General features: G+C 43.4%; 1 protein-coding gene across 4 annotated transcripts in view; it reads left to right on the plus strand.

The window, feature by feature from the left end:
- The window catches only part of GTF2H1 (general transcription factor IIH subunit 1), a 488969-nt gene that overhangs the window by 285358 nt on the left and 183611 nt on the right, over positions 1 to 20000 (plus strand). For all 4 annotated transcript variants that reach the window (XM_086956061.1, XM_086956063.1, XM_086956064.1 and 1 more), the window contains exon 11: positions 8333 to 8450. In XM_086956061.1, the coding sequence (XP_086812187.1) occupies positions 8333 to 8450 (118 nt within the window). The remainder of the gene's footprint in view (positions 1 to 8332; positions 8451 to 20000) is intronic.

Consider the following 20000-nt stretch of genomic DNA (forward strand, 5'->3'; position numbering starts at 1 on the left):
GGGTGTTGGGCCAATGCCAGCGGGGTCGATAAATCTCGCCTTCGGTGCCACTCTAACCATGGGTCCCACTCAGCAACTCTGGGCAATAGCTTGCTTAATCTCCGCAAACGGCCCCATCAACGCCGGGGATGCCTGGCTTCACCTTGGGGGTGCCCAATATGGACCATCTCACGGGGAAAGCCAGGACGGGTTCCCCAGCGTTATACAGCGCCAGGAAACCTATGGGTAGCAGTGCGCTTTACAAAGTCAAATACATTTACATTACATTACTCTCCCCTCCCTCTGGCACAGATCACCTTTTAACAAAGGTTTTGCCATTAATGGCGATATACCAACAACGCTTGACTTAGAATTTTAGAGAGCCTGCTTTGATTGTTTGTTCTACACTTCATTTGGTATTTCTTTGCTCCGTCATCTGCGAGACTGTGTCTTGTCTACAAGTTTGAGGCCAGAGATAGTAACATGGCCCACCCTTCAGGGACCATCTTGGTACATTAAAACGTATGCACCAGAGACATGACTAACTATATTTTGTGCACTGTCTGTTTGTTTCCCCTTCCCCTCGCTCTCTTGTTTTAGATTGGACCACTGCAAGGCACCAAATCATTTGAGGAGGCCATCTCTAATACGTCCCGAAGAAACACTAGGGATCTCCTCCTGAGACCATTAAAAGCGCGAAACATGCAGACCCAGTCTACCTCACTCGTACACTTGCATAGCATCTCATAGCTACTTGGGGCCTTATAACCATCTAGCAGCCACTTCATTTTTGTTTTTGTACCGGGACAGAGGGATATCTATCATTAAATATAATCGACACAGATACCCTTTAGACACTTTTAATTCAGTCATCATTTCACAAGCACTACCTTGCATTCCTCATACTGTTTGAAAACAAAAAGATCTCTGCCAAAGCGACCCTTCGGGGGGACCCGTAGGGCATTGCAGCACCGGCCCGACTAGGAGCACCGCCCTATGATGTAGCATGACATCCCTTAGGATGTGTGAGGGCACCAAGTAAAAGTCAACTTGACTTCGCCTCTTATCTCTCTAAAATGACTTCCTCTGTTTTCTCTCAGGAACCCACCCTTCATTTTGATTGATTATTTGGGAGCAAGGGCACTGGACCTTCATCAATCTCCTTGTCTCCCACCTTTCCTTTTTTGAAGTGATCTTGAATTAATAGTCACATGGGCTTATTATGGTTGTTGTACCTGTAGGTAGCACCTCTTACTTGCAGGAGTCAGATTGTTTTAGTCAAAGGCTTGGGAGTTGTCAAGAGCCAGCAAACCCCTTCTCATCACAGGCAGGTTAGCACCTCAATTGCGCTTAGGTCCAGCTCAGGGCCAGGCGAAGGAAGAAACCCCAGTTAAACCCTCACAAAGTTAATTTTCATGGATCCACAAGTCTCCATCACGCTCACCTCTCAAGCAATGCATGGCACCTGAAAAGGTAGCTTGTCATCTTCTGCTATTTCTCTACTACCATAGGCTTCTCCTCGTCCCAAGCTCACCCTCTACTGATCAGCATTGGTGTAGTCCAGCACAAGATGCAGTTAGACTGATTCTGTACCACCTTTAAAAGACCCTGAAAAGAAAGCTAAATTGAATTAAAATTGGACCTCATAGTATATATGTCTTTTACCTGTCACATCTCTGCCAGAGAAGCCGCATGTCTGCCTGTACTAAGATATCTGCATTATTAACTTATCAGCTTTTCACACTTAACAGGAAGTCTTTTTGCACTGTTGAGACAAAGAGTGGGAGTTAAAAAAGAATAGCAGTAACACAATAGCTCATCCGTCATTAGAAAGTATTTAATTTGAAATCTATGGCACACTACACATTAGACCATTAGGCTGCACGTGGTCTCCATTTTCATGAGTTTGTGAGTATCTACAGTTTTTTGTTTTTTTTATCCTCATATGCGATGTTATGCTTCTTGGGAATATCGGGTTTCAGCCTCTGCAACTGGAGTACCTGCACTGCCCACATATACGAGTGGGCGAGGGGAGTTTCCCATTTGATCCAATTTGCATAGGAGTCCCCTTTGGAGCCCACACATAAGTAACTTTTCTGTTTTTTTCGATGTTAGGGGGGAGATAGCCACCATTGACTACTCGATAAGTATTATACTCATCAACAGAAGTTACCATCGCTTAATCATAGGATCATAGTTCCATCTCGACCACTAGTTAGGATTAAATGATTTTCCCATATTTCCCAAAATGTATTCCTGTTAGTATGCTTTCCCCTTCTATCTAGTTTGTTTATTTTCAAAACTGAACTCATCCATTCCCCAACCGTGGGAGGTACTGGACAGACCCATTTAATACATATCTCCCTTGCGAGGAGAATCAAAACAAAAACAAGGTTTTCTTGCTCTTTTGTCAGTTTACTGAGTCCTGTGTCGTCAATCCCAAAAATTACAAGAGTGGTACTTGCATTTAGTTGCTGCTGAAGGATTGAGCTTAAGGTCTTACCCACACTGGACCAGAACTCGTCGAGAGATGGGCATTCTTTGAAGATATGAATGTCGTCAGCCTTCTCTTCTCCGCATTTCGGGCATTTTCTAGTTTGGGCACCTTTAAATTTTGACAGTTTTTTAGGAGTCCAATAGGCGCTATGAATCGTGAAGATATGGTTCCTTTTTAGAGCTGCTGATTTTAGTGTAGCCCAGCATTTCTTGATTGATTTTAGCCACAGCTCCTCAAGATCTGGAATTTGTAGGTTCTTCCCCCAGATTAGTTCTGCGATCTGAACATTTTTGTCTTCTGATGTTATTAGGGCCCAATACCATCTGGCTATCTCTTTCTTTATGGGTAGGACTTTCAGCATTTCTTTTTCTAGCTCTTCAGTGTCTTTTTCCTAATATGTAAGAGTATTTGCCAAGCTGGATAGCTTATATTTGAATTTGTAAATGGTAGAGTTGCTAATGATTTGAAGATTCTCCCAAGTGATCAGTGATGATCCATTCAATATTTGACCCCAATGTTCGATGTTGGCTATTATTAACGGATTTGCTAAGATATCTTTTAAGCAGTCCGGGGTACCTGGGGAATCCCATTTAGGAGCCATAGGGCTGTAGTATGAAATATTTAGATTCCCTCTAATTTGGGTCCATTCTCTGGCCGCGTCCTTCAGGACCTTTAATTCTTTATTTTTTTTTATTTTGGGTGGCCGAATTTGTATAAGAAGTGGTCAACTTTCATAGTCATTGCTTGAAGGTATTCCGGATAGTACTGATAGACTCTCAGCAATGGTCTCATGTTTTTAAAGAAGAAAGCTCTATAGTATTCCCACAGATCAGGGCTAGCTATCCCACCGTGTTCTTTTCTTCTTCTGATTTTTTTCCACGTTATTCTAGTTCCCTTAGACGCCCATATGAAGCTCGCAATTTCTCCTTGTAATTTTTTCAGTGAGTTCTTTTTAAATTCTAGGGGTATTGTGTTGAACAGGTATGTATATTTAGGTAGTATAGACATTTTTATAATATTTGATCTGCCTATGAAACTTAATGGGAGGCTATTCCAGGTCTTTAGAAGTTTTCTTGTTTCGCCTGCTACTCTTTTTAGATTTATCTGTGGTATTTTTTCCAGATCGTGTACTATTGTGATCCCTAAGTATTTAATTTCTTTCTTTGTATTTGAGTTGGACAGATTTGTGTTCCATGCCATAATTTCAGTTTTGGAGTGATTAACTAGATAGCCTGAGACTTTCCCAAAGTTCTCGAGGGTGGTTTTGATTTCAGGTATAGAAGACTCGTAATCGTCGGTGAAGAGCATTAAATCGGCATAAAGGGCCACTTTTTTGGACCATTCATGATGTTTGAATGGAATTATTTTTTCGTTTCTCCTTAACAAATTTGCCCAAGGCTCAATGTACAAGTTAAACCGTAGGGGCGAGAGCGGACACCCTTGCCTAGTGCCTCTTTCAATTTGTATATTATCGGTTAAACATCCGTTCACCAGGATTTTTGATCTCGGGGTTCTATAGATCTCCTTCACTGTGTGTAAAAAAGACTCTCCCAGATTATTCCTTCTCATAACTTTATTAAAAAAAAAAAACAATTCACCCGGTCGCACGCCTTTGCGGCATCGAATGTAAGTATTGTAAGGGGGGATTTTTCGGAGATAGCTACGTCTATTGCCCCGAATAACTCGTGAGTCAGGTCTTGAAGTTGTCTTCCTTTGATGAAGCCCTTCTGGTCAGAATGGATCAATTGGTTCATCATTTTCCCCAAACGTTTTGCCATAATTTTGGTGCAGATCTTATAATCACAATTAAGCAGTGAAATTGGCCGATATGATTCGCACAGTGTTGGGTTTTTTCCGGGTTTTAGTATTATAGTTATAATGGCATCATTCCAAGAATCTGGGATCTTTTCGTGTTGTTTATACACCTGATTGAGTCGATCTGTGAAATGTGGCGACAGCGTTTCTCTGAGCGCCATGTATAGTTCGTTTGGGAGAGCATCTGGGCCCGCAGCCTTTCCTTTTTTGAGACTCTTTATTATCTCTTCTACTTCCTCTTTAGAAAATTCTTCATTTAGGACTGTTTTCTCATCCTCTGTTAGGGCAACGGTAGGAAGAGTGTTCAAATAGGCTTCTATTAGTTCTTCCGATGGGTTTACATCTTCCGAGTATAACTCAGCAAAGAATTTTGTGAATTCCTGCCTGATTACCATTTCTTCGGATGTTGGAGAGGATTGAATATTTTGTTTTATGCTTACTACTTTATTCCTGGCTATATCCGATTTTAGTTTCCAAGCCAAAAGTTTCCCACACCCTTAGCCATACTCGTGATTTGCTAATTTGCTCGCTTCCCACTCGACTTTACTCTGTCTTCTAAAATGTCGGCGAGGGATTCTTTTTGTCTTTCTTTCCTTCTCCGCTTCCTCTCTTTTGTCTGTTCTGTGTTCAACCAGTAATTGTGCGTCCAGCAGTTTAATTGAATTTTCCAGATCTCTTATCTTGTGTTTTATTGTTTTTAGTCTGAATGCTCCTTGACTTAATAATTTCCCTCTTAAAACTGCCTTGTAAGTGTCCCATGTGTTGTCTCATTGTGCCTACCTTATTGTTTTCAAAAAAGAATTCTGTTTCTAACCTGAGCTCTTGTATGCATAGTTGGTCGAGCAATATAGTCCAACAATCAATTGTCATTCTATTTTGTGTATTGATTATCGTCCTTTGCAATGTAAGCTGGACTGCAGAGTGATCTGATAGGTGAGCAGGAAGGTGATCTAGTTTTATTACATCTTCTGAAAGGCTTCTGTCAATTCTTGATTTATGCCCTAGTTTCTTATTGTGTAGAGTAAAAGTTGTCTTTTGTCTCCTTTTGTTTTCCAAATATCCAGTAAATTTAGGTCTCGCTTATAAATTCCCAGCCACTCTCTCATATTGGGAAGGTTTTTATGTTTTCCCTGGGGTGATCTGTCTACTTTAGGGTCTATAATTATGTTAAAGTCACCTCCCAATATTATTGGAGAGGTGGCTGACAACAAGTGAGTATATAGCTTTTGTAATGGCTCTGAGTCGTCTGTGTTTGGGCCATAGAACCCTGCTATTGTATAGAAATTATTTCCAATTCTTACCCTAGCTATTGCCTACCTACCTTTACTGTCTATTTCATAAGAATCGAGATTAACTTTGAGGGTTTTTTTGAAAATGATAGCTATCCCCTTTACGTTGCATTGTTGATTCGTGCATACGTACGTATCTACCCATCCAAGATTTTTTATTATCTGTTTCCATTCTTCTTTCAAAAGATGTTTCCTGTAATATGATTACTTCGCTATCTTCTGCCTTTAAATATTCTAAAATTCTATTTCTTCTATTCTTCACTCTGAGACCGTTTACATTCCATGAGAGTATGTTAAGTTTTCTGTTAATTGACCCCATCTTTTAACTGAATTGTATTTTGCATACTGGAAGTAATAGTGAATTTGATAGTGGTTTTATTAATTGGAACCCTTAATTCCCGGATTTTCTGAAGGTTTGAGGATTTTTTTTTTTCCCCTAGTTTGCTCCCCACCCGTGTTCTGTTTTATATATTTTGATTTTGTTTCATGTGCATTTTGTTTACCCTCCCTGGGGAAGCCTCCTTCTTTTTCTTTTTTCAGAGCTATTCTCTTGCCCCTTTCAGGCTCCTTGACTCTTCTATTTTCAATTTGCGCTTATATCTACTCTTTCTGCTTTTTCTGTGGTAAATTTCTTGAGTGTTTCTATTGGTTCGTGGGATTTTCAGACCTGATGTTATCTCGTGCCATCTCGAGAAATTCTTTGATCTCCTCAGGGTCTCGTATATATTTCGCATTTTATTTCTCCACATAATTCTGAGCGATGGAGGGAACTTGATTTGTACCATGGCCCGAGGGATTTTAGTTCTGCCATGAATTGTCCCAGCTCCCACTGCCGGTCTTGTGATGCTTTGGACATTTCTGATCTTATCCTGAAGGACCAATTGTCCTTACTGAAAGCTCCCGTTTTAATAGCTTCGCCTAATATTCTCTCCTTCAACATATATGTTTTAAAGTTGATGAGGATTTTCCTAGGATTTTTCCTTTCTTTGGCTTTTCCGAATGGATCTCGGTGAACCCTTTGTATGTCTTCTTCTAGGATTTCTTTACTGGTCCATGGAAAGTGATCTGTAAGGAGTGTGATTACAAAGTTTTTGATATCAGATCCTTCTTGATTTTCCAGGACATTCAGGATCCTTATATTGTTTTTTCTGGCCTGATTTTCCAAAGACTCAAGTTTCTCGCTCATATTTTTTCCTTCTTTTCTTAAGGTTCTGAGCTCCCTTTGATGAGCATCTACTTTTTTACTTAGACCTCCTACCTCTTCTTCCACTGCTGTGACTCTTTCACCAAGCTCTTTTAATTTGCAGTCTAGTGCTTCGCAGGTATTTTGAATTTTAGCCTGGTTAGCGTCGGAAATCGCAAATTTGTCTCATCTCATTTAGCATTCTCTCCATGAATTTCTCCATGTGGTTTGTCTTAGACTCAGCGCCATTTCTCGTTGTTTCAGCTTCATCTTCCTCTTCTGTTGTATCTTTTTCGCTGCTCGGTTGATGTGCTTCCCCTATCCCTGCTGGGTCGATTTGGCTTGCTTCCTCCATATTTGTAATTTGGAAATTCTCGAGGTCCTGTGTCTCTAGGTTTGGGTCTTGGGCACTTGGTGCGGTGAAAAGGGTGTCACTCGGTCCCTGTTGTATAGTTTGTTCTTTCTGTGCCCTGATAGATGAATGGGTTCCTTGTTGAGAGAGGTGTTGGACTTTAAAGAAGGTTTTCAGAGATGGAGTGATTTTTGCTTTCGGGACTCCCTTCTCGTCTGGGTTTACCTTATCTGCTCGGGACTTAGGTATAGGGCGCATCTTCTTGGGCTTTTTGCTGAACTTCTTCGGGGTTATACCTTTAATTGCTGGGGGGTTATGATCCTGTTTGAGATATTGTTTACTTCTGAGACTGTAGCAAGACCGTGTATGTCTATTTTGTCACCCCCTGATTGTATGTGCTCAAAAGTGTGTTTAAAGAGGTAACTGGTGTATCAGCAATTTTTACACCCCTACTCTCAGTCTCTATTCTGAGGGTTTCAATACCCTCAATAGTCGTGTGCAAGCCAATGTCAATAGGGTTGAAATCACCTATTCCTCCCCCCCCCACCCCAACGCCTTGTTCATGAGCTGCTGGTTGTTAATTTGCTCTTTTGTCTCCGAGTGTTAGATTACAAGCACATTGAGGTGGTCTGCTCCCTTGGGGTAACACCGGTAGAAAGAATCTTTATTCGTTTTAGCACTTACTTCTACTTTCACTGCTGTCGCTTCCGTTGTTACCTACACCACTGTTTTGTTACATCAAAAGTAGAACTCAGACAACTGTGGATCTAGAATTTTGTAAGGTATGTATATTTCCAGTTCTTTCTCTCCTTTATACCTATTTTTAGGTTTTCTTTCTTACTGTTCTTCAACCAGAACCAAATTGAACATTTTCTAACGGTCTAAAAGGAGCCCACTAGTGTGATTGAAGGTGGGAGAATTACATATTTCATGTTGCATAGTAATGATACACCGTTTTGTTATTGTCCTGGGATTCCCCTCCACAGAAGATTAATCCGGTTTATTAGACAGTTTACTTGCAAGCAAATTGTTTATTACTCATAATATCTGCTGACCAAATTTCGTCCATTCCATACTTATTTGAACTGCATTAAATTTGTTCCTGTGAGGTATAAATGTGTCCTTTGTGGTATAATAAGATTCCTAAATTATTATTGCAATTTGACATGGAAACATTCTGGATTTTAAATCTCTGCTTTCCCCATGTCTGATTTTAGGTATTTCCATGGTCCAACACCAATTCAGTCTCAGAGATATGCAACCAGTCAGGATATGATTAATTCTTTTAATAGTATTAAACAAGAAATGGAAGACTATTTGCCTAAATTAACTCAGGTGAGAAATATGATTTTCATTGTTAGTGCATAACCTCTACATTTTTTTAACAATTCCTATTTCTTTTACATGCTTTTTGCTGTCTACCTTCAAGTCATATAAAGGTTTTTTGGTCTTGTGCTAGAGATGATCAAACTTTTGCTTGATTCGGTTTTTCTATAGTGGGTAAATATGTGTAATTTAGGGAATTACTGTAATAAAATATCTTGTAAGTAAAACATGCAATCATTAACATTTTTCTACTATTGACTGCCCCTAGTACTCCTCTAATAGTACCCAAATGCTCTGTTCTTGGAATTAAAATTTTTACGGCCTTGTATTGTCTTTTGGGATTGTTTTTTATATTGGTGCTGTTTGATATTTACTTTGCATCATGATGCAATGCATTTTGGTATAAGTATTACATTCACACCATGTGCTCGGCCCAACAGCCAATCATGTTAAAGTGCTACTGCTGGGCCCAAACGCGTGTTCTGTGATTCTGCTAGATTCTTCTTCTTTGCCCCCTAACTATGAGGCCACGTCTGTAGGAAAGAATTCACTTGCAGAACAGTTGTAGTACAAGAGATCTGACTCTAGCAAACTGTCACAAGTATAACTCATTCTTCCTGGCCTTCCGATGTCTCTCCTTGCATAGTGAGCGAATGTACTCTCTTCCCCTACATGAGAAATTGTGGTGCCCAAGCTGCGAAACAGTGGTGATTAGAGGTCCAGCCTGTTAGTTGCTGTATTACTTCTTTCGATTTTAGATCAACAGAAAGCCCCATTCACACAAATATTTGCAGAATAATGGCAAACATGCTGACTGGAAATCCGAATCACAATTCACAAGAAATATTGTACAGTCTGTAAACTAAGCTTCCACTGTTACGATGTGCTGTACTTGCTACTCATTGTGAATGTGGTTAAGGAACCCTGGAACCCTACTTCCTATGGCTATATATATATATATATATATATATATATATATATATATATATATATATATATATATATATATATATATATATATATATATATATATATATATATATATATAAGTAGTTCAGTGATAAGTCTACTGTCCTGCAATAGCAGTTCTGCTTTGTTTGGAAATATCCGTTGCCACTGTCTTTCCCACGCAGATGCCTTTGCCACTTATGCATTTACCACACATAGTATGGGTATGGGTAAGCTAAATATAATATATATATATATATATTAGTCTGTGCTTCCATAGGAAATGCGTTTTGGTGTTGCTAATCACTTTGGCCTTGTTTGAAGAAACTCCACAAAACATTCCAAAAAAGTTCTATTTTCTCACTACTTTGTGCATTGAAAGTTTCGTGTTGATCTGTCAAGTGGGGGGCCGATGCATTTTCCATGGACTTCTTTAGGCTGGGCTACCGAAAAAACTACTGAACGGAATGACACTAAATTTGACAGGAAGCTAGATCTTTGTCCACAAATTGCGGTTTTGCAGTTTGGTGCAAATCATTTCGGTAGTTTTGAAGAAATTAAGGTTAAAAAAATAATTGTATGTCTGCGAGTTAGGTCCTTGAGAGGCTCTCAGGAGCATACGTTTAAAATGTGAGCATTCTGATTGACCCAGGAAGCTTTTTTTCCCCTTGGGCCATCTCGTTCCCCCGAGAGTCAGACTCCTGCGGGAGCGAGCAGTCTGATTTACTGCCCGGAACATGAGATAAATGTTGGTGGCAGCCGTTACAGGTCTTGGAGACTTAGTGCCATGTGCTGAAGTTTGAAGAAAAAAATACATTTAAGGGGGCAGGGTAAGGATACCCTGATCCCCCTAGGCCTCATGTGCAGCCCCCTTACGAACATACCCCATTTCATCCGCCACCCCACTCCCCCTCTCCCCCTCGAGCGAAAATACAAATGTTTCCCATGGAGTTGCAGCAAAAAAAACATAAATGGCTGCCTGGGTCCACATTCTTCAATTAAAGGGAGAGGGGTTCAATTAAAGGGAGAGCCAATATAGCCCAGGGAAGAAAATCCAAAAAAGGGAGGCGGCCACGTGGAGCCCCCTTCCTGAGCCTCTAAAGGACATGGGGACCTTATCCCACAGGGACATTACTTAATTAAAAGGGAGGAGGGGGCGCCTGTCCTTCCTACCTTAGCCTTCAATGGCCCCTGAGACCTCATTCCGGCTCACTTGCTGTTTCCAGAGAGCTCACCTTGGTAAACAGTTGTTTGTTTACCTGCCGTCAATACCATGGGGAGGGAAACTTGTTTGCTCACCTCTGGCAGGAGTGCAAGTTATAGTTAGCTCTGCTAACAATAACTGATTAATTTCTTTGTTTTTTTCTTTGCCAATTCGTTAATGTTGTCCCTGACACATTCCCCTAACCATAACGTTACTATAACCTTTGATTTTTTTCATTGTGTGTCTGCGTGTGCATATATATGAGACCTTTTTAATGAGCCGGGGATAGGGTCCCCATGGCCAGTACTGGCCTCACTGCCCCCTCCCTTAAAGTAATCAGCCCCTGGGTGCAAGCTCACCTGGGCCTTTAATGGCATAGGGAGCGGGGGGGGGGGGGTGCAGTGTGGCCCGCCACCCAATTTCTTTTACGTGTGCTGCACGGCCCCTTCACAAATCTAATTTTGGCATCGGGTTGGAATCCCCGGAGCCTTTAGAGGATCGGGGAGGGGGCCATGGGGCACCCCCTACCCATATAAATACATTTACTCACAGGGGTAGGCTCCCCAGCGTCTCTGCTGACTTTTACGGGGGTGGGAGGCATGCAGCCCCAGGATTAGTCTTCCCCGGGCATAAAAATAATACTTGCGGCCCAACTGCCATTTTTAATTTATTCTTTTTCAGGATCCCGCAAGAGTTTCAGGGAATTGCAGCATTTTTTGCTGTTTGTATTATTGGGGTTTTTTCCCCCATCTCTTTTCTTTATTTCGTCCCGTGGGTCCCTCTGCCCCTCCCCCTCGCCCACTGGGCCTAGCGGGTCAGGGTATCCTTACCCTGCTACCTTATACTATTATTTTTTTCCATTTCAGGACAGTGTAATAAATCCTTGAGTCCTGTAGTGGCTGCCAGCAAAAACAAAATCTCGTTGCTGGCAGCCAATCGAAGAGCTCCTTCCCGCAGGAGTCAGACTCCTGCAGGCATCAAGATGGCCTAAGTGCTCTTTGTTTAGATTGCCGCTCCCACAAGTCTCTAGAGATTCTCGTGGACCTAACCATCCAGATATCCAATTCTTTTTCAACCTTAATTTCGCAAAAACTGCGGAACGGTTTAATCCAAATCGCAAAAAGCACAATCTGCGGACCAAATGCGGACCAAAATCTTGCTGAATTCGGTGAAATTCCATTCCACAGTTTTTGCTATAGGTAGATTAACTTTTTGGGGGGCAGAGTTTTGTGAAGATTTGTTAAACTGGACCAAAGGTATTTGCAAACCAAAATACTTTCTTTCTATGGAAACCAGCCCTAACTATAGCTGCCTAGTGGCAACTGCCACTAGGTAATATCTTTCTCCATCAATACAAACCCTTTCCAGGATAGAGTGCTGCATTAATTATGCAAAAAAGAAGCAGATGGCTCTGGGAAGTTCCTAGGTTTAGGTGGAGTGCCGCTACTGAATAGAGCACCCTTCAACACCAGCGAGACTCTTAATTTGCTCACCGCAAATGTCTATTTTTCTAGCAAATTTTTAAAGTATAGGATTTGCGCAGTGCCATCCATGCTGAGCTAGAAAAGGACAAAGTCTTTTGGCATTTCTACAGCAAAGTGTTTAAGCATATTGTATGCACAGTGTCATCCATGGTGATCTGTAAAATGACAAAAGCCTTTTACTCCAGTATTGGAACTTTCCAAGATTCACAGGCTAGAATCCTTCCCCGTCGTCTAGACGGGAGCCCATGGTATTATCAAAATAATTGTCCAGTTAGACATAACATAAGACTCTAGGCCTTTAAATATTTTATAACAAATCCCTGTCCTTTAGTAAAAGGGACCAAGCTTAAAACTTAACCAATCAGAAAAGATCACCCTGTAGAACCTTCCTGAGAAAAGCGCAAGTCCCTCAGATGTTCTACCGCACATCGTGCTAAGAGTCTCTACTGAGCTCTGATCAGTTTTCTTATATTTTTCAAGATTTGGAGGTTTTTTTTTTTTACCCCTTCAGCTAACTAACAACTCATTGCAGTTTTTTTAAGGGGATTCAAACTGACACCCACCATGTCGCAGACACCTAAAAAAGGTCTGTTCAGAGCCTGCGGAACTTGCACAGAGGAGTGCAAGGTATGTCACACCTTTTCTACAAAAACTCTTAAAGACCGAGAAGAAAGGCTTCTCTTGTGGCTTCAGAGGCTTAAAAACAGGGACACTGTGTTCTCTGTAGAGGAGAGTGATACGTCTTCTAAAGCTTCCTCAAGAACGTTTAAAGAAAAAACGACCTTTGGATGACCATGCTGGCTTCTAGTCACAGCCACCTAAAAAAGCATCAAAAAGGTCTGTTGGGTCCACTCAGAAGCAGACTGAAGAAAGGAAGGCTTTAAATATCAAAAAACAGCTTCAAAACCTCCAAAACCACCTATGAAACTGAAGCATACCTTCAAAAAACCTACTTCAGCTCCCCCATTGAGCAGCTCGTCGATGACACCACAGTTGATGAGAAAATACTCACCTGAGGTGATTCTGGTAACAACAACGGTGTCTGCAGTCAACACCGTGACTGTATCTGCGGCATTGATATCCTCGTCGATGGGTAATGTACCTTTATCGTCGATGAAGCGAATTGTGTCTCCGAAGACTTCATAGTCTTCGAGATGTTGACTTCCGATGATGACCCATCCGTTGACGACACAGCTCCCGTCGACGATCTCGTCAACGACTGCATCCACAAGGGGACCTGCGTTGACTGCGGAAGTGTCATAGGCCTTACCATCGATGAAAAGCAACCTTCGTCTGTGAAGGTGATGTAAACGTCAACAGGCTCGTTGACGCCGTCGACCATGAGGGAAAAACATAACGTTTCAAAAACACAGTTAATGCCTGCTGTAACCTCACCTAGTCAGGTGCAGGCTCTTTTGCCATCTCGGTTCAAGAAGATGATGAGGACGAGGGGTCTGAGAACAATTGTCTCTTTGAGGCAACCTCGAGCCCCTCGGACCTTCATGTCAAATATCAGCAGGATTCTGATGAAGATGATGGTTATGGACTTCAATATTACCATCCGCAACAGCAATATCACCAACAGGAGATGATGTACCTCCCTTCAAGTCCTATGACAGACCTGCAATTTATGTTGGCGAAATAAAGGAGGAGATATCTGCCAGAGCCGAGCATCCAACAGGCTCCGCCTCCTCCCCTTTATCCGCCTGTTTATCCACAAATACAGGTTTGCTCCCCTCTTTAACTGTCTCCTAGGTTTCAGCCTCCTACTCAGGTAGCTCTTGTCCATCTGTTGAAATGCTCTGATGAGGAAGTAGAGAGAGCAGGAGAGATTCAACAGGATGAATGGTATTCGTACGTCATTCCCACTCCGGCATCTCCATCTCCCCCACAAGTAGATGCTCCTCCGGAAAATATTGGGGGCTTCCACAACCTTCTGGAGAGAGCGGCTAAGCACTTTTGACTTAACCGATGCCTATGCATCAGAAGGACTGTTTTCTGTATGACGTAAAGAGCCTTATAGGAAATCAGTGAGATATATGCCTATTGATTACATATGGAAGGAAGGGTTGAGCATAATGCAGAATTCAGCAACTGTTCCACCTGTGTTGCCGAGACTGGACTAAAAATGTAAAGCTCTGGATAATGCTCCAGCTTGCTTAATAGGTCACCCAAAAGCATATTCTGTGATCTCGCAGGCAGCAACGCTCTAAAAATCCTTCAGCTTCCCTGACTGCTGCTCCTGATAAAGAAGGAAGAAAGATTAACAACATCAGGAAGCGATTTTCAATAATGTCAGCTCTGGCCCAATAGAGCCAGAATTCTCTGGCTCTACTGGGCTGTTAAAATAGGCACATGTGGTCGGACTTGGCACCATTCTTGGACTAACTTCCACCAGATGACAAGGAGGAACTAAGAGAATTCTTCTTGAGGGAGAACTGACTGCCTCTGAAGTGATAGACTGCTCTATGGATGTAGCGGCCACAGGTTTCAGGCAGCTAGCCAGGCCGGCAAGGCAGGCAGTTTTGAGCTGGGTGCGAGCGAGCGCGGCTGCCGATAGAGGCGGCTGCAAAGTAAGAGCCCGGGGAGTGACTTGAAGCCAGCTCGACAAGGTCCAGCTGACCCGTGGTCCTCCCCGTGAGCACTGCTTGCCATCACTGCACCCTCTGCGTGCCCCCCAAAACTTAAACATCGGCCACCAGCCTGCAACCAGCGGCCACCAGCGCCCAGCAGATAGTAACCAGCCACTTGTCAGATACAATCAAAACCAGAGCATCAATTGAATTTTAAAAAAAACGGAAAAACACCGAAGCTTAAGCAGGAACTCCTGTAGCAGACCCCACCAGGAGGGCTTCGAAACTATCAGCGATTCGACATAAGGACTTAAGGATACGGAAAAAAAAGGATAAAAACAAGGGTGAGAGACGGAAAAAAAAGAGCAATGAGATCAGGCAGATTTGGGCAATTACCTAAACCAAAATTTAACTCCTAACCTAAATCACGGAAGAGGAAACTGGGGAAACTGGAGCCTGCATCTCCATTACATCCAAATAACTCGCAGGAAGAAAGCCAAACCGCCTGCAGCAAAAATAGAGAAGGCCCAACCTTGGCAGTAATGGAAATGTCAACATTAGTAACAAATCAAAATCCAACCTCAACTCAACTAACAAATAAAAACGTCCAAGTCAAGGCCTCTGCCGCATCACCGTGTCTAATTACAGCCCTTCAGCAACCACAGAGATTAACACAAACCCTATTACTTTCAGTATCAAAGTCATCACTAACGGTCTCAGATAAACTAGTAACCATTGACGGAATGCCAGCAAAGAAAGGGATATGTTCCCACCAACCAAAGATTTACACTAAGTTTTCCTTCCTAAAAGACCCTGGGAAAAGCTATTTATTCCAAGACCGGAAACATCAGAGGTCTTCATACACCGCTTCTACAAAGCAAATCTGACTGAAGCCGGATTAATAGTAATCAAGCAGACCCACCCCGACCAGCCGAAGTCCTCTACTCATCCAGTATCGAGGCTGCCGCTGCCACATCAATACCAGCATCGCCTGAATCAAGAAGAGCGGCAGCACACACTTACCTAGTAGACCAAGAACCCACCAATTACAATACTCTGGAAACGGCGTCTACTAGAAAAATTACCATCAAAGACTGGAGTTTACCAAAGAAAGCAGAGCCCCTAGAGACAGCAACTGACACACATTCAGTGAATCAGGGTGAGACTCATCCTAGGAAGTTCAGCTTACCACACTTTGGAAATCAAGACACGCTAGTGGAAGTTAAGGTACTGATTCATAAAGAGGAGGGAAGAGAAGATCTTTCTCCTCCTCAATTACTTAGTAGCTCACCCAATTCAACGAAGGAAAACTGAGACGCACGAACAGAACTCATAGTAACTAAAGAGCAAGGAAGTGGAATTCAACCACCCCAACTGTCAAACACACCCTTGTCTCAATTCAAGACACCCCAATTAAACCTGAGCAGCATTTCCGAACAAACAGCACCAAATAACAAGTTAGCAACGCAAACGCCATCTCAACGCTGCACCCTACTACCGTATAACGATTCCCAATCCATAAACAACTCCATAAATGATGACATGTCTTATATAGCAGCACTGGCGTGGGAAGTACTAGTTGCTACTCATAACCTCAAACCATCTGAAGGGAAACCACCCATCGATGCATCGCCGAGACCAGAGAGGAGTAGCAATCCAGGAAAGTAAGTCCCCGACTCTATATGGATAACCATCTTAAACACCTTGCAACACTCGGCCACAGCCCTGGAATTCCAGTCACAAAAAATTGACTTGCAGCTTTCTGTTCTTCAGACAATGGCCGATTCTATGTCCGGAATCGACTGGAAAATCTCGGAATTAAACGGCCTCATAAGGAGGGGCCAAGATGCCGTTTCTGTTGCTCCAAATAATTCAACCACAACCACTATCTTGTGATGCAATTTTAGATAAATTATCATCTTTACCATCTATGTTAGGGGACTTGATAAGTGACCTAAAATCAACAGTCCTACAAACCATGATTCCGCAAACCTCTGATCTACCTCCAGAGCTCTCAGTGGAACCAACAGGCCTAACAATCGACAAGCCGGCCGAGCAGTGCTCAGTTAACATTCTGCCCTCAGTTCAAACGTCATCGCCCAGATTATTGGAAACAGAGTTAACTATTACTACTGCGACCATAGTTGAACCATCTTTAACAAATAATCAGGCCTCTAGTAGGACCCGCAGAAAGAAAACAAGCATTAGAAATGCAATAGGTCTCAGGTTTTTTTGAGTTAGAGGTAATGGCATTGTAAATGGCAATGTCTTGTAGCCATGTGTTATGGAGTGTATGCATGTGGTGTGTAGTGGAAATGTGTTGGATTGGACTAGTAGCAATGGTGCATGCTGCGCTTTAGGTGAATATGTTTAAAAGTAAGTGCAGCATAGTGCGATGGCTACAATAGTTAATTGTGGATGCGTTAACAATTGAAGTGTGCACTGATGGGTGGTGGTGTGTGTGCCTGTAGAAATTGTGCACTGATGGCTAGTGGTATGTGTGCTTGGTGGAATCATGCAGTGCCGGCTGGAGGTGTGTGTGCCTGGTGGAAGCGTGCACTGACGGATTGTAGTGTGTGTGCCTGTTAAGTGTACAGAGATAGTTGGTAATGTGTGTGCTTGGTGAAAGGGTGCACTGACAGCTGGTGGCAAGTGCGCCTAGTGAAAGAGTGCACTGACAGCTGGTATTGTGTGTGACTGGTGAGTGTGCACTGACAGCTGGTGGTGTGTGTGTTTGGTGAAAGCATGCACTGACATTTGGTGTTGTGTGCGTGGTGGAAGTCTGCACTGACGCATGGTGTAGTTTGTGCTTGGTGAAAGCGTACATTGATGGCTGGCGGTGTTTGTGCTTGGTGAAAGCTGGTGGTGTGTGGTTTTGTGTGTGGTTGTGTGTGTAGGGGTGAGTCTGTGGTGTGGTGAGTGTGTTTGGTGTTGAGTGTGTTTGGTGGTGTGTGTGTGGTGGTGGTGTGTGTGTGTGGTGGTGAGTGTGTGTGTGTGTGGTGGTGAGTGTGTGTGTGTGTGGTATGTGTGTGGTGTGTGGTGTGGTTTTATGCGTGTGGTCCTATGTATGTGTGTGGTGAACTTAGTTTGTGTTTGTCTTCTGCACACTCACACATTGTCACTACACACATACACTGCTCACTCTGCACATCCACACTGTTCATCCTGCATAGTCACACACTGTTCATCCTGGGCACTCACACACTTTGCACCCTGCACACTTACACACTGTTCACCCTGCATACTCACATACTCACACACTGTTTACCTTGCACACTCACAGACTGCAGTCACTGTCACTCTGCAGTCACTGTCACTCTGCAGTCACTGTCACTCTGCAGTCACTGTCACTCTGCAGTCACTGTCACTCTGCAGTCACTGTCACTCTGCAGTCACACTCACGCTGCAGTCACACTCACGCTGCAGTCTCACGCTGCAGTCACACTCACGCTGCAGTCACACTCACGCTGCAGTCACACGCAAACACTAACTCTGCAATCAATCTGCACCTGCACTCACTCTACACTCACTCTCCAATCACACTCACTCTGCAGTCACTATGCAGTCACACTCGCTGCAGTCACTCTGCAGTCACTCACTCTGCAGTCATTCTGCACCTGCACTCACCCTGCACTCACTCTGCACTTGCACTCACCCTGCACTCACCCTGCACTCACTCTGCACCTGCACTCACTCTGCACCTGCACTCACTCTGCACCTGCACTCACTCTACACGCACTCTGCACTCACTCTGCACTCACATTCAGTCTGCACTCACTGTGCACTGACTCTGCACCTGCACTCACTCTTTCTGCACTCACTCTTTCTGCACCTGCTCTCACTTTGCACTCACTCACTGTGCACCATCGCTCACCTTGCACTCACTCTGCACTCACTGTCACTCTGCACTCATTCTGCATGCACTCTGCACTAACTCATACTCTGCACTCACTCACTCTGCAGTCATTCTACTTTCCCTCTGCACTGGTGCCGCCGCTTTTCCAGTGCTTAATTTGTGCCGGTTGCTGCTTGCAGGTTGTTGGGACCCAGGCTTCCTTATCATCGAACTTTGACCAGCAGCAGGAGAGAGCACGTCAGAAGGGGTAGGTAGGATGGAGAGAAAGGCGGGAACGCTGCTACGAAGGTTAAACTATGGGTTGAGAGGATCCTGCACGAGTGAAATAGAGACAGGAACTGTCCGGCATGCACGAAAGAGGCACGGGGTGGAATAAAAAACGTGGCACCCTCTGGAGTCGTACAAAAGGGGGTGGTAATGGACGGAGCATCTGAACCAATCAAACACTCACACCCAGTCAAAAGATCTGGGTTTAATCCATCACCGTTCTTTAGCCCACTCTGCCACCCCAGTTCAGACATGGCTATATGCAAATCAGTCTGACCCTGTGCCTCATGGGAACAGTCCAGCCCGAACTGCCAAGCCATGCCTTTCCTGGACCGGAAATAAGCTTCCGAGGACCGGTCTTCAGCCCGGCTTGCTTGAATCCAGTGGCAAAGTGAGCAAGGGACTCACGTCTGAGCATACCCTGCCACACTTATGGCGGCCAAAAGCGGTACAAAAGGGGATGGTAATGGACGGAGCATCTGAACCAATCAAACACTCACACAATTTAAACCAACTCAATCAGCACATAACACTTATAACGCTGAATCAACACCATCTGAAAATGCTCCAATAACAGGATAAGAAAACGTCATGGCCATCAATGCGGAGTTACCTCAGCAACCGGTACGTAAATTGAATAGTAAAATCCGGGAACAGACAACGATCAAAGTGAGCAACCAAACTACTTGGACACGATCTGCCCAAGTCATTCCCCCGAACCTATTCAACAGGGCTCAACAATACCCCAGCATTTGAATAGCCCAACATCAATTTTATTCATTCCTGAACACATTTCTCGAGGTAGGGATGACATACTGAATAGGGGTAATATACTAAGACTCCTACACTCAGTAATTAATCTAGCAGCCATCCGCTCCACCGACCTCATGCAAATAGCGTTTCAGCCAAACGCCGAGCCTCATCGTCCAGATATAACTAAAGCAACATGGCACTCATCAGAGACTGCACACAAAATCATGGAAGAAGAAGCAACGTTCCAGCAATGGGGGATAGAACTGAGACTTGAAAAGCGACCTCGCTATCCGACACCTTTCTTACCACTTACTAGACCCTTGGCACAAAAAAGTACTAACTCTATACTAAAGGGAGCAAGGAGCAGCTCGCCCAGGATGTACCCATGAGAAACAAAAAGTCCTCGACCTGGACAAAATCAAAATCATGGCAGTTATCTTTCGCCGAAAACCATCCATAATTGGAAGTCAATAC

The sequence above is a fragment of the Lissotriton vulgaris genome, chromosome 2_1 (genome assembly GCF_964263255.1).
Source record: "Lissotriton vulgaris chromosome 2_1, aLisVul1.2, whole genome shotgun sequence".
In the NCBI taxonomy this organism is placed as follows: Eukaryota; Metazoa; Chordata; class Amphibia; order Caudata; family Salamandridae; genus Lissotriton; species Lissotriton vulgaris.